The 13,965-nt window shown below is 43.4% G+C and overlaps 1 protein-coding gene across 2 annotated transcripts in view; it reads left to right on the forward strand.

Annotated features, from left to right (window-relative positions):
- mmel1 (membrane metallo-endopeptidase-like 1) overlaps window positions 1-13,965 on the forward strand; it is a 43,413-nt gene that overhangs the window by 4,437 nt on the left and 25,011 nt on the right. The window contains exons 2-18 of one of the 2 annotated variants that reach the window (XM_055868199.1): window positions 535-824; window positions 1,327-1,371; window positions 1,681-1,740; window positions 1,903-2,064; window positions 2,657-2,737; window positions 2,922-3,017; window positions 4,981-5,099; window positions 5,214-5,279; window positions 5,366-5,500; window positions 5,757-5,846; window positions 12,154-12,290; window positions 12,523-12,616; window positions 12,726-12,854; window positions 13,023-13,121; window positions 13,227-13,310; window positions 13,419-13,522; window positions 13,740-13,798. In XM_055868199.1, the coding sequence (XP_055724174.1) occupies window positions 668-824; window positions 1,327-1,371; window positions 1,681-1,740; window positions 1,903-2,064; window positions 2,657-2,737; window positions 2,922-3,017; window positions 4,981-5,099; window positions 5,214-5,279; window positions 5,366-5,500; window positions 5,757-5,846; window positions 12,154-12,290; window positions 12,523-12,616; window positions 12,726-12,854; window positions 13,023-13,121; window positions 13,227-13,310; window positions 13,419-13,522; window positions 13,740-13,798 (1,717 nt within the window). In that variant the 5' untranslated portion in view covers window positions 535-667. Of the gene's footprint in view, window positions 1-351; window positions 825-1,326; window positions 1,372-1,680; window positions 1,741-1,902; window positions 2,065-2,656; window positions 2,738-2,921; window positions 3,018-4,980; window positions 5,100-5,213; window positions 5,280-5,365; window positions 5,501-5,756; window positions 5,847-12,153; window positions 12,291-12,522; window positions 12,617-12,725; window positions 12,855-13,022; window positions 13,122-13,226; window positions 13,311-13,418; window positions 13,523-13,739; window positions 13,799-13,965 lie in introns of those variants that run through there. The other variant, XM_055868198.1, reaches the window with a different exon arrangement.

Below are 13,965 nucleotides of genomic sequence, written 5' to 3' on the forward strand. Positions count from 1 at the left end.
GAGTAGGAAATATTGTGCAGGAGGTGTACAGCCAGCTGTAGAATTATGAAGGGCCACATTACCCCTATTGAGTTAGGCCTACACATATTTTTTTGTACTAAAAGCACAAATGCATAATTTAATTCAAAATGCTTTAAGATATGAGTGGGTAAAGAAACCCACGTTATATCTAACATTAAGCCTAATATGACCACTTGTAAGGCTAAAAACGTATCCAAAGTCAAATGAGCAAATATTATGTTCCAAACGAATAATTTTCTCAAAATAGCGAAGTGGCAAAGCCGAGCTCACAATTTGATCTGCGCATCGTTGTCAGCTGTGTCTGGGTCATATCACAGAAGCAATCAAGGGAACACCATGGTCACATCCGACACTACAATAATTTATTTCCAGTTGCGCAGTGGGCCCATTGGAAGGGTGTGATTCTTTAGGCTATTAGCCTATAAATAAGCTTTAGCGTAGAAAGAGACACACTTTCATACGAAATCAGAGACAAGTTGAAGGTTCAACTGTGTTTTCTCTCACTCGGTCTAGGTCACTTGAACGACTGGCATAGCACTGCATCACTTTACACAGCCCACTCACAAACGGGTACGCAAGCTCTCTGCCTGTACCCGGTCCCCGTCACTCTGCACGCTAATTTTCCAGAGAGCCCGGAGAGGTGAGAATGGGAAAATCCGAAAGCCAAATGGATATCATGGAAAAATCAACCAAACCATTGAAGCGCCGTTGGACTGTTGTGGAGATCGGGCTATCTGTGCTGTTGTTGCTGGTCAGCTGCGCCCTAGCTGGACTGATAGTCCTCTACACTTCGGCTTTGAGAGGTAGGCTCAACCCAACGACCGAGGACTATTCCCCTAATCAATTGCTAAATGTCATTCCATTTATAAAGTGCGTAATGTCCTGAATTGGTCTGTGACCCTCTGATTTTCTCCACTAATAGTAATGCAATTTACATTTTAACGGGTTTGTCAAATTGTGGAGGTCATATGGTTTGACTATAGTTGGGCAATGGGCATTCGGCAGTAGAAATACAAATAGAATTTGACCTCCACTAATTACACTCACATCTTCCTGTGATATTTATCAGGTTTTCATGTTATGATTCATCTAGTTGGAAAGCACAAAGCCAAGCAGTATTTGAACAACTTTATGAGCATCTTGTGACAACGATTCCAAAGTGTTTTGTAAAATATATTGAGGGATAAATAGGCGACCAATTTTCTAATCAGAATAAAGTGTCCATTATTGAGGTGGACAAAGCATTCCAGCCTATTGTAACAGTAAGTGCAAGCATTTTCCATGTTTATTTTCTCTCCAATGCAGATCAATCTAATAGATCTGGTGTGTCAAGGAGCTCAGTCACCGAGGGTGAGTCTTGACAATTGAGTTGAAATATGTGATTATATCCATGTTATAGGATACGCTACGATGTAAACTGGCCAGAGGATGTTCCCCTTCTCATTCCCTCGGACAAAAGTGAGAGAATAGTCATCACTGACACAGCCATTTCAGAGAGACCAGACAGACAGACAGACAGTATCAAACCATGACTTGCCAGAGAAATCTAAAAGGTCCTTGATGCTGCTGTTAATAAATTCATACTCTTTGCCAGGAATGACGATAATTGTTTTCTATTAAAAGTTCCTCTTATATCCATTCACTGTGCCATGTTTTCAGTGCAGCAGTATCGTTCTGGCCCCAGCAATGTTTGCACAACTCCTGAGTGTGTTACTGCAGGTGAGCATTACGCATTCATACGGGGTAGTTCTTCCTCCCAAAACAAACTCATCCCTCAACATTATATCAACATCACAGACAACTGCGTCACAAGTTTCCCTTAACTGCTATGTAATCCCATATTCCCCTCTCTTGACTCCTCATCTGACTGTGGCCCCACAGCTGCTCGTCTTCTGCAGAACATGGATGCAACGGTGGAGGCGTGTCAGAACTTCTACCAGTATGCCTGTGGGGGCTGGCTGGAGCGCCATGTCATCCCAGAGACCAGCTCCCGCCACAGCGTCTTCGACATCCTCAGAGACAAGCTGGAGATTGTGCTTAAAGGTCCAGTTCAGCCATTTAAAAAAAAAAATCTCAATGTCAAATCATTTCTAGGTAACACTGAAGTATCTTCCTGTGATTGTTTTCAATTAAAATGGTCAAAAAGAAACAAAAATAGCAAAAGGCGATATTTCAAGCAAGAATATTGCTAAGAGTGGTCTGAGTGGGGAGGGGAAAACTGAAAATGAGCTATTATTGGCAGAGAGGTTTAAAACTCTCTTTCTTATCGGTCTACTAACAAATTTACCGCATGGCGATGTCACCATGGAAGGCCAAAACTCCATCCCACCAAAACAGGCTGAAATTTCAGGTGGTCTTTTCAAACAGCTCTTACACTAAAAGGCATGATCATATCCTCATAGTGTGGACATATATATATAAAACACAGGAAAATCAAATGGGCCTTTAAAGGTCAGTCGGCAACATGTTTCCATAGTAACCTTAGGGTCAGCCGTTATGTGATAAAAGTGACCCATGGTCAGCAACTGTCTTGTATGCAGGATTACACTGTGTTATCATCAACTTGCAGTGTTAGATAAAATCAATGAATACAATTAGGCCAGTCTTTGCGATGCTGTCGGTTATCTTCTCACAGGAGTTTTTGAGACTGAGAGTGATCAGGACCGTGATGCCTTCAGGAAGGCCAAAACTCTCTACAGCTCCTGCATGAATGAGAGTGAGTAGTATTTCTCATGTCTAAACTCATACCAACTCAACAGCAGTTAACACTGTTACACAGCTCTTTGGTCACATCAGAATTAGCTGCATACTCTGTAATAATAATCAACAGTAAGTATGTAAGATTGACGGACAGTGCGTTCGTAAAGGTGTTACTGTGTTGTCTGTGTTGTCTGCTGTAGCTCTGATAGAGCAGCTCGACTCCAAGCCTCTCATGCGTCTCATCGACAGCATAGGAGATTGGCCTGTTGCCTCAGAGGACTGGAACAGCGCTACAGGTAACGATAACACACACACACACCAGCTGAAATGATGAGTGATATGAGTGTGAGTGACGTGTGACATGCTCGTCCAGCCTGCCCCTCCTCCCGGCTCTCAGGTGTTGTGATGGGGGGGGGGGGGGGGGGGGGGGTTGAGTGGGCAGCAGAACAGCAGAGCAGCCCTCAATCAGGAGTGTGACTGATTCTTAAAATAGACCACTGTGCTCTGCGCCAAACCTCCTGACTGCCGCCAGTATAATTAAATGTAATCAAGGACGGTGGCTCAAACAAAATGATCCATGCGTAAGTGCATCTGGGGCATTTTCACAAACAGATATATGACTGTAAATAGTGCGGCAGTGGCCATCTACAGTGCTGTGCCTTCAGAAAGTCTTCACACTCCTTGACTTTCTGAACATTCTGTTGTGTTACAGTCTGAATTTAACATTGATTAAATGTAGACTTTGTGTCACTGATCTACAAACAGTACCCCATAAATGGAATTGAACAAATGTATAAAATATGTTATTTGTTAAATTTGTTATGACAAGCCTAAATAAGTTCAGGAGTAAAAATTTGCTTAACAGGTCACATAATAAGTTGCGTGGACTTACTCTGTGTGCAACAATAGTGTTTAACTTGATTTTTGAATGGCTACCTCATCTCTGTAACCCACACATACAAGTATCTGTAAGGTCCCTCAGTTGAGCAGTGAATTTCAAACACAGATTCAACCACAAAGCCCAGGGAGGTTTTCCAATGCCTTGCAAAGAAGGGCACCTATTGGTAGATGGGTACATTTTTTAAAAAGCAGACATTGAATATCCCTTTGAGAATGGTCAAATTATTAATTACACTTTGGATGGTGTATCAATGCACCCAGTCACTACAAAGGTACAGGTGTCCTTCCTAACTCAGTTGCCCGGAGAGGAAGGAAACCGCTCAGGGATTTCACCATGAGGCCAATGGTGAGTGTAAAACAGTTACATAGTTTAATGGCTGTGATAGGAAAAAACGTAGGATGGATCAACAGCATTGAAGTTATTCCACAATACTAACCTAATTGACAGACTGAAAAGGAAGCCGGTAAAGAATTAAAATCTTCCGAAACATGCATCTTGTTTGCAACAAGTCAACAACAATGTGGCAATGCAATTAACTTTTGGTTCTGAATACAAAGTGTTATGTTTGGGGCAAGTCCAATACAACACAAAATTGAGAACCATTCTCCATATTTCAAGCATAGTGCATCATTTTATGGGTGTGCTTGAAATCGTTAAGCACTGGAGAGTTTTTCATGATACAAAATAAACGGAATGGAGTTAAGCGGGGGCAGTATCCTAGAGAAAAACCTGGTTCAGTCTGCTTTCCACCAGATACTGGGAGAGGAATTCAAATTTTTACAGGACAATAACCTAAAACACAAGGCCAAATCTACACTGGAGTTACTTACCAAGAAGACAGTGAATGTTCCTCAGTGCCGAGTTACAGTTTTGACTTAAATCTACTTGAAAATCTATGACAAGACTTGAAAATGGTTGTCTAGCAATGATTTTGAAAAGAATAATGAGCAAATGTTGCACAATCCAGGTGTGGAAAGCTCTTAGAGACTTACCTAGAAAGACTCACAGCTGTTATCACTGTCAAAGGTGCTTCTGCAAAGTATTGACTCAGGGGTGTGAATACTTATGGAAGTTAGATATTTAATAAAAAAAAAAAAGTATAAACATTTCTAAAAACATGTTTTGACTTTGTCATTATGGCGTATTGTGTGTAGATGGGTGAGAATTTCTTTATTTGATCCATTTTGAATTCAGGCTGTAACACAACAAAATGTGGAATAAGTCAAGGGATGTGAATACTTTCTGAAGGCACTGCATACTTGGCTGTGTGAGAGGTAGTCAGTGTACTCTCTGCAAGCCAGATTATTAATGTTATATTAAATGGCCTTGTGTATAATTGTTTAATGTTATTATCCCAGAACAGGCTTGGAGCCTGGAGGATACTCTAGCCACCCTCAACTCTCGTTACCACAAAAAGGTTATTCTGGACATGTATGTGTGGACGGATGACCGCGACTCCCGGCGCCACATTATCTACGTAAGGACAGTGTCTGAAAACACACTGATCGCAAAGGTTCAGTGTTTTATTTCTCAATCTTCACCAATACTGATTTGGTGATAGAAAACTGACATGTCTGTTTATATTTTACAGATTGACCAGCCAGGACTGGGAATGCCATCCAGAGATTATTACTTCAACGATGGAAACTACAAAAGGGTACTTTCATCAACAGCGTGTTTTATAATGTTATATTGATGTCATTGCAGGTCAACTTTGCAGTTATGTGTCGAATGGCTCTTTAGGTGCGAGAAGCCTACTTGCAGTTCATGGTTTCCATGGCGAGGATTGCCCGCGAGGACAGGAACTTGACCCAGGAAGATGACTGTGTGGTGGAGGAAATGGTGCAGGTGCTGGATCTAGAGACAGATATTGCCAATGTGAGTGCAAACCTGCCACAATAGGAACCAGAACTGTGACAGAAATGAAAAAGAGACTTCAATGAATTAGTCTACAGCAAGAAACATCTAATAGAGAGATTTAATAGAGACACTGTACTTTATGTTGTCCGCATGTTATAAACTTGATGAAAATCATGAATAGATCAATATTACTGATAAATACAGTTTGTCACCTCAAATTATAATACATCAGACATTACTGTACACCTATACTTTCTGTGCTGTCGTGTCATAGGCCACATCCCCTGCAGAGGAACGTCAGGATGTCACGATTCTCTACAATAAGATGACCCTTAGTAAGCTGCAGGAGTCCTTTAATCTCAACGTAAGTGCTTCCACTCCAGTGATTTCAAGTGGATGAGACTTGAGTCTGATGGCTTTGTCTATTTATAGTACACTGTACTTTATGTACAGTGCATTCTGAAAGTAATTAGACCCCTTCCCTTTTTCCACATTTTGTTACTTTAAAGCCTTGTCCTAAAATTGATTAAATTATTGTTTTCCCTCAATCTACACACAATACCCCATAATGACAAATGTTAGAAATGTTAGCAAATTTATACAAAATAAAAAACAGAAATGTCTTATTTACATAAGTATTCAGACCCTTTGCTATGAGACTCGAAATTGAGCTCAGGTGCATCCTGTTTCCATTGATCATCCTTGAGATGTTTCTACAACTTGATTGTAGTCCACCTGTGGTAAATTCAATTGATTGGACATGATTTGGAAAGGCACATACGTGTCTGTATAAGGTCCAACAGTTGACAGTGCATGTCAGAGTAAAAACCAAGCTATGAGGTCAAAGGAATTGTCCGTAGAGCTCCGTGATCGGATTGTGTCGAGGCACAGATCTGGGGAAGGGTACCAAAAGAATTATGCAGCATTGAAGGTCCCCAAGATTACAGTGGCCTCCATCTTTCTTAAATGGAAGATGTTTGGAACCACCAAGACTCTTCCTAGAGCTGGCCGTCCGGCCAAACTGAGCAATCGGAGAAGAAGGGCCTTGGTCAGGGAGGTGACCAAGAACCCAATGATCACTCTGACAGAGCTCCAGAGTTCCTCTGTGGAGATGCAAGAACCTTCTAGAAGGACAACCATCTTTGTAGCACTCCACCAATCAGGCCTTTATGGTAGAGTGGCCAGAAGGAAGCTACCCCTTAGCTTGGAGTTTGCCAGAAGGCACCTAAAGGACTCAGTCCATGAGAAACAAGATTATCTGGTCTGATTAAACCAAGATTGATCTCTGTGGCCTGAAAGCCAAGCCTCACTTCTGGAGGAAACCTGGCACCATCCCTACGGTGTAGCATGGTGGTGACAGCATCATGCTGTTGGGATGTTTTGCAGCGGCAGAGAACTGGGAGACTAGTCAGGATTGAGGGAAAGATGAACGGAGCTAAGTACAGAGAGATCCTTGATGAAAACCTGCTCCAGAGCACTCAGGACCTCAGACTGGGGGCGAAGGGTCACCTTCCAACAGAACAATGACACAATGACCCTAAGCACACAGCGAAGACACCACAGGAGTGGCTTTGGGACAAGTCTCTGAATGTCCTTGAGTGGCCCAGCCAGAGCCCGGTCTTGAACCCGATGAAACATCTTTGGAGAGACCTGAAAATAACTGTGCAGCGACGTTCCCTATCCAACCTGACAGAGCTTGAGAGGATCTTCAGAAAAGAATGGGAGAAACTCCCCAAATACAGGTGTGCCAAGCTATTAGCGTCATACCCAAGAAGACTCAAGGCTCTAATCGCTGCCAAAGCTGGTTTCAACAAAGTAGTGCATACTCCTGAGTGGTGCAGCGTTCTCAGGCACTGCATCTCAGTCCTAGAGGCATCACTACAGACCCTGGTTCAATCCCAGGCTGTATCACAACAGGCCATGATCGGGTGTCCCATAGGGCGGCACACAATTGGCCCAGCGTCTTCCATGTTAGGGGAGGGTTTTGCCGGGGTAGGCCGTCACTTTTAAATAAGAATTTGTTCTTAACTGCAGACACATTTCAGTTGAATACATTCAGTTGGACAACTGACTAGGTATCCCCCATTCTCTTTCCCAAACTGACTTGCATAGTTAAATATATGCTAAATAAAATTTTAAAAAGTAAAGGGTCTGAATACTTACAGTTGAAGTTGGAAGTTTACATACATAGGAGTCAATAAAACTCGTTTTTCAACCACTCCACAAATTTCTTGTTAGCAAACTATAGTTTTGGCAAGTCGGATAGGACATCTACTGTGTGCGTGACACAAGTAATTTTTCCAGCAATTGTTTACAGACAGATTATTTCACTGTATCACAATTACAGTGGGTCAGAAGTTTACATACACTAAGTTGACTGTGCCTTTAAACAGTTGGAAAATTCCAGAAAATTATGTCATGGCTTTAGAAGCTTCTGATAGGCTAATTGACATCATTTGAGTCAATTGGAGGTGTACCTGTGGATGTATTTCAAGGCCTACCTTCAAACTCAGTGCCTTTGCTTGACATCATGGGAAAATCAAAAAAAATCAGCCAAGACCTCAGAAAAAGTTGTAGACCTCCACAAGTCTGATTGATCTTTGGGAGCAATTACCAAACGCCTGAAGGTACCACGTTCATCTGTACAAACAATAGTACGCAAGTATAAACACCATGGGACCACGCAGCCGTCATACCGCCCAGGAAGGAGACGCGTTCTGTCTCCTAGAGATGGACGTGCTTTGGTGCAAAAAGTGCAAATCAATCCCAGAACCACAGCAAAGGACCTTGTGAAGATGCAGGACGAAACAGGTACAAAAGTATCTATATCCACAGTAAACGAGTCCTATATCGACAAATCCTGGAAGGCCACTCAGCAAGGAAGAAGCCACTGCTCCAAAACCGCCATAAAAAAAACAGACTACGGTTTGCAACTGCACATGGGGACAAAGATCGTACTTTTTGGAGAAATGTACTCTGGTCTGATGAAACAAAAATAGAACTGTTTGGCCATAATGACCATCGTTATGTTTGGAGGACAAAGGGGGAGGCTTGCAAGCCGAAGAACACCATCCCAACCGTGAAGCACGGTGGTTGCAGCATCATGTTGTGGTGCTCCTGCTTTGCTGCAGGAGGGACTGGTGCACTTCACAAAATAGATGGCATCACTGAGGCTTGCAAGCCTCCCCCTTTTTATTATTTTACAGTGACGGCCTACTCCGGCCTAACCCTCCCCTAACCTGGAAGATGCTGGGCTAATTGTGTGCCGGGGCGGCAGGTAGCCTAGTGGTTAGAGCGTTGGACCAAAAGTTTGCAAGATCGAATCCCAGAGCCGTCACGTTACAAATCTGTCGTTCTGCCCCTGAACAAGGAAGATAACCCACTGTTCCTATGCCATCATTGAAAATAAGAATTTGTTCTTAACTGGCATGCCTAGTTAAATAAATACAAAATGAGGACAGAAAATTATGTGGATATATTGATGCAACATCTCAAGACATCAGTCAGGAAGTTAAAGCTTGGTCGCAAATGGGTCTTCCAAATGGACAATGACCCAAAGCATACTTCCAAAGTTGTGGCAAATGGCTTAAGGACAACAAAGTCAAGGTATTGGAGTGGCCATCACAAAGCCCCGACCTTAATCCTATAGAAAATTTGTGAACAGACCTGAAAAAGTGTGTGTGAGCAAGGAGGCCTACAAATCTGACTCAGTTACACCAGCTCTGTCGGGAGGAATGGGCCAAAATTCACCCAACTTATTGTGGGAAGCTTGTGGAAGGCTACCCGAAACAATTTGACCCAAGTTAAACAATTTAAAGGCAATGCTACCAAATACTAATTGAGTGTATGTACAGTTGTGGCCAAAAGTTTTGAGAATGACACAAATATACATTTTTAAAGTCTGCTGCCTCAGTTTGTATGATGGCAATTTGCATATACTCCAGAATGTTACGAAGAGTGATCAGATGAATTGCAATTAATTGCAAAGTCCCTCTTTGCCATGCAAATGAACTGAATCCCCAAAAAACATTTCCACTGCATTTCAGCCCTGCCACAAAAGGACCAGCTGACATAATTTCAGTGATCCTCTCGTTAACACAGGTGTGAGTGTTGACGAGGCCAAGGCTGGAGATCACTCTGTCATGCTGATTGAGTTTGGAATCATTGTTCTTCTGTCAACCATGGTTACTTGCAAGGAAACACGTGCCGTCATCATTGCTTTGCACAAAAATCATTGCTTTGCCTTCACAGGCAAGGATATTGCTGCCAGTAAGACTGCACCTAAATCAACCATTTATCGGATGATCAAGAACTTCAAGGAGAGCGGTTCAATTGTTGTGAAGAAGGCTTCAGGGCGCCCAAGAAATTCCAGCAAGCTCCAGGACCATCTCCTAAAGTTGATTCAGCTGCGGGATCGGTGCACCACCAGTACAGAGCTTGCTCAGGAATGGCAGCAGGCAGGTGTGAGTGCATCTGCACGCACAGTGAGGCGAAGACTTTTGGAGGATGGCCTGGTGTCAAGAAGGGCTGCAAAGAAGCCACTTCTCTCCAGGAAAAACATCAGGGACAGACTGATATTCTGCAAAAGGTACAGGGATTGGACTGCTGAGGACTGGGGTAAAGCCATTTTCTCTGATGAATCCCCTTTTCGATTGTTTGGAGCACCCAGAAAAAAGCTTGTCCGGAGAAGACAAGGTGAGCGCTACCATCAGTCCTGTTTCATGCCAACGGTAAAGCATCCTGAGACCATTCATATGTGGGGTTTCTTCTCAGCCAAGGGAGTGGGCTCACTCACAATTTTGCCTAAGAACACAGCCATGAATAAAGGATGGTACCAACACATCCTCAGAGAGCAACTTCTCCCAACCATCCAACAGTTTGGTGACAAACAATGCATTTTCCAGCATGATGGAGCACCTTGCCATAAGGAAAAAGTGATAACGAAGTGGCTCAGGGAACAAAACATCGATATTTTGGGTCCATGGCCAGGAAACTCCCCAGACCTTAATGCTATTGAGAACTTGTGGTCAATCTTTAAGAGGCGGGTGGACAAACAAAACCCACAAATTCTGACAAACTCCAAGCATTGACTATGCAATAATGGGCTGCCATCAGTCAGTATGTGGCCCAGAAGTTAATTGACAGCATGCCAGGGCGGATTGCAGAGGTCTTGAAAAAGAAGAGTCAACGCTGCAAATATTGACTCTTTGCATCACCTTCATGTAATTGTCAATAAAAGCCTTTGACACTTATGAAATGCTTGTAATTATACTTCAGTATTCCATAGTAACACCTGACAAAAATATCTAAAGACACAGAAGCAGCAAACTTTGTGAAAATTAATATTTGTGTCATTCTCAAAAATGTTGGCCACGACTGTACTTCTGACTCACTGGGAATGTGATAATAAAAGCTTCAATAAATAATTCTCTACTATTATTCTGACATTTCACATTCTTAAAATAAAGTGGTGATCCTAACTGACCTAAGACAGGGAATCTTTACTAGGATTAAATGTCAGGAATTGTGAAAAACTGAGTTTAAAATGTATTTGGCTAAGGTGTATGTAAACTTCCAACTTCAACTGTATGTAAATGTGATATTTCAGGTTTTTTATATATCTGCACAATTTAAAAAATTATATTTTTGCTTTGTCATTATAGGGTATTGTGTGAAGATTGATGAGGGAAAAAAAACAATTCAATTAGAATAAGTGTAACAGTATAACTTTAGTACGTCCCCTCACCCCGACACGGGCGCGAACCAGGGACCCTCTGCACACATCAACAACGGTCGCCCACGAACTATCGTTACCCATCGCTCCACAAAAGCCGCGGCCCTTGCAGAGCAAGGGGAAACCCTACTTAAAGTCTCAGAGCAAGTGACGTAACTGATTGAAATGCTACCAGCGCGTACCCGCTAACTAGCTAGCCATTTCACATCCGTTACACTCACCCCCCTTTCAACCTCCTCCTTTTCCGCAGCAACCAGTGATCCGGGTCACGGCACCAATGTAACAGTATAACTTTAGTACGTCCCCTCGCCCCGACACGGGCGCGAACCAGGGACCCTCTGCACACATCAACAACGGTCGCCCACGAACTATCGTTACCCATCGCTCCACAAAAGCCGCGGCCCTTGCAGAGCAAGGGGAAACCCTACTTAAAGTCTCAGAGCAAGTGACGTAACTGATTGAAATGCTACCAGCGCGTACCCGCTAACTAGCTAGCCATTTCACATCCGTTACACTCACCCCCCTTTCAACCTCCTCCTTTTCCGCAGCAACCAGTGATCCGGGTCACGGCACCAATGTAACAGTATAACTTTAGTACGTCCCCTCGCCCCGACACGGGCGTGAACCAGGGACCCTCTGCACACATCAACAATGGTCGCCCACGAACTATCGTTACCCATCGCTCCACAAAAGCCGCGGCCCTTGCAGAGCAAGGGGAAACCCTACTTAAAGTCTCAGAGCAAGTGACGTAACTGATTGAAATGCTACTAGCGCGTACCCGCTAACTAGCTAGCCATTTCACATCCGTTACATAAGGTTGTAGCGTAACTAACAAGTCAAGGGGTCTGAATACTTCCCGAATGCACTGTATGTACTTGTAGCTCGCAGAAGAAGGCTCAGCCTGGTAATAATAGCAACAAATATATATTTCTGACAGGGTTTTAACTGGACACGGTTTGTGCGTGGAGTGTTGTCCAGCGTGGCTGTGGACCTACATCGAGAGGAGGAGGTGGTGGTCTACAGCTCTCCCTACCTGAAGAAGATGAACGACGTGCTCTCCAAACACACTGTCAGGTCAGACTCTGCCCAATGGCAGCTGTTCATGTAGAACAATGGTAGGATCACGATAAGCCCATGGTTCAAATGTGCTTCTATCAGTATAGTATCTACTGTGAATTATCATGCGAGTCATGCAGTAGGGTGGATTGTGGTCACACCATCTTGGGTTGTGTGTGTCATGTAGATGCATTGCTTGAGCGATTGAGGAACATTATTGGTGAAATATGTCCATGTTTTTCTCCTCCAGAACCATGCAGAACTACCTTACCTGGCAGCTCGTCATGGAGAGAGTCAGCAGCCTGAGTCGCCGCTTCAAAGATGCCAGGGCACCCTATAGAAAGGTGAGACAGATATATGAGCACACTTAGGAGCACACTTCGAAACAAGCACATTGAAAAGCGAATTCATGTGTAAACGTGTGGCAAATTAGACTGTCTGTGTGTGTGTCAGGCATTGTACGGGACCACCGTGGAAGAGGCACGGTGGAGAGACTGTGTGCGTTACGTCCAGGGCAGCATGGAGAACGCAGTGGGTGCTCTGTATGTGCGAGAGACCTTTGCTGGTGAGAGTAAACGCATGGTGAGTCACTCCTGTTGACGAGATGCAGGCAAAACAGGAACAATCCCTCTCCGGCTTATTATATCACTGTCACTAAAGCAGATTAGGCTGCACTTTTAACATGAGTGCCCATTTGTGTCCATGTGAGTTGTTACGGGTGTGTACATTGTTAACTCGTTGTGTGAACAGGTCAGTGACCTCATCAGTAAGATCCAGGAAGCGTACGTGGAGACACTTGAGGAGCTGAACTGGATGGATGACCAGTCTAAGGAGAAGGCAAGAGAGAAGGTACAAACAAAGTGGTGCAAACAAACATACCATGTACATCAGCATTTTGAATGTGTAAAACAAAAAAACTTACCAGCTGACTGTTCTACTGCTCTATGTTCTCAGGCCATGGCCATTAAGGAGCATATTGGCTATCCTGACCACATTCTGGAAGAGAGCAATCTGAAGCTTGACCTGGAGTATGCTCATGTATGTGTGACCTGGCCAAAGTACTGTGATACATCTTCATTTTCAAAGAGAAATGGATGTGGAATTTGTTGTCTATATTGTTTCTGATGATCTGGTCTCTGTCTGCAGCTTAACTTCAGTGAGGAGAACTACTTTGAGAACGTTCTTGAGAACCTGCAGGCTGAAGCACACAAGACGTTGAAGAAGCTGAGAGAGCCAGTCGACCCGGACATGTAAGATACATCCATTTAGCCTCACATAGTGTAGACGCACCCCCCACTGGGCACAGACGTCAATTCAACGTCTATTCCACGTTGGTTCAACGCCATTCCATTGAAATTATGTAGAAACAACGTTGACTCAACCAGTGTGTGCCCAGTGGGACGTGAACACGGGGAGCACATTCCCTCTCAAATGGGATCTTTATTCTAATTGTTTTTTTTTTACTAGGTGGATCATTGGCGCTGCTGTTGTCAATGCTTTCTATGCGCCAAATAGAAACCAGATAGGTAAGATGACAACAGCCAACACAATGGCTGCAACTTTTGTCACCCATCCAAAGTTAGCTATCGTCAGCCAATCATGACTTCAAGAAAAATCCCTTACTAGAAAAATAAACAAGTTCTGCAGACACCATAATTATTTGATGAATTCAGAAGCATGTAGAGAATAAAAA

This window comes from Salvelinus fontinalis, chromosome 18 (genome assembly GCF_029448725.1).
Source record: "Salvelinus fontinalis isolate EN_2023a chromosome 18, ASM2944872v1, whole genome shotgun sequence".
Classification (NCBI taxonomy): Eukaryota; Metazoa; Chordata; class Actinopteri; order Salmoniformes; family Salmonidae; genus Salvelinus; species Salvelinus fontinalis.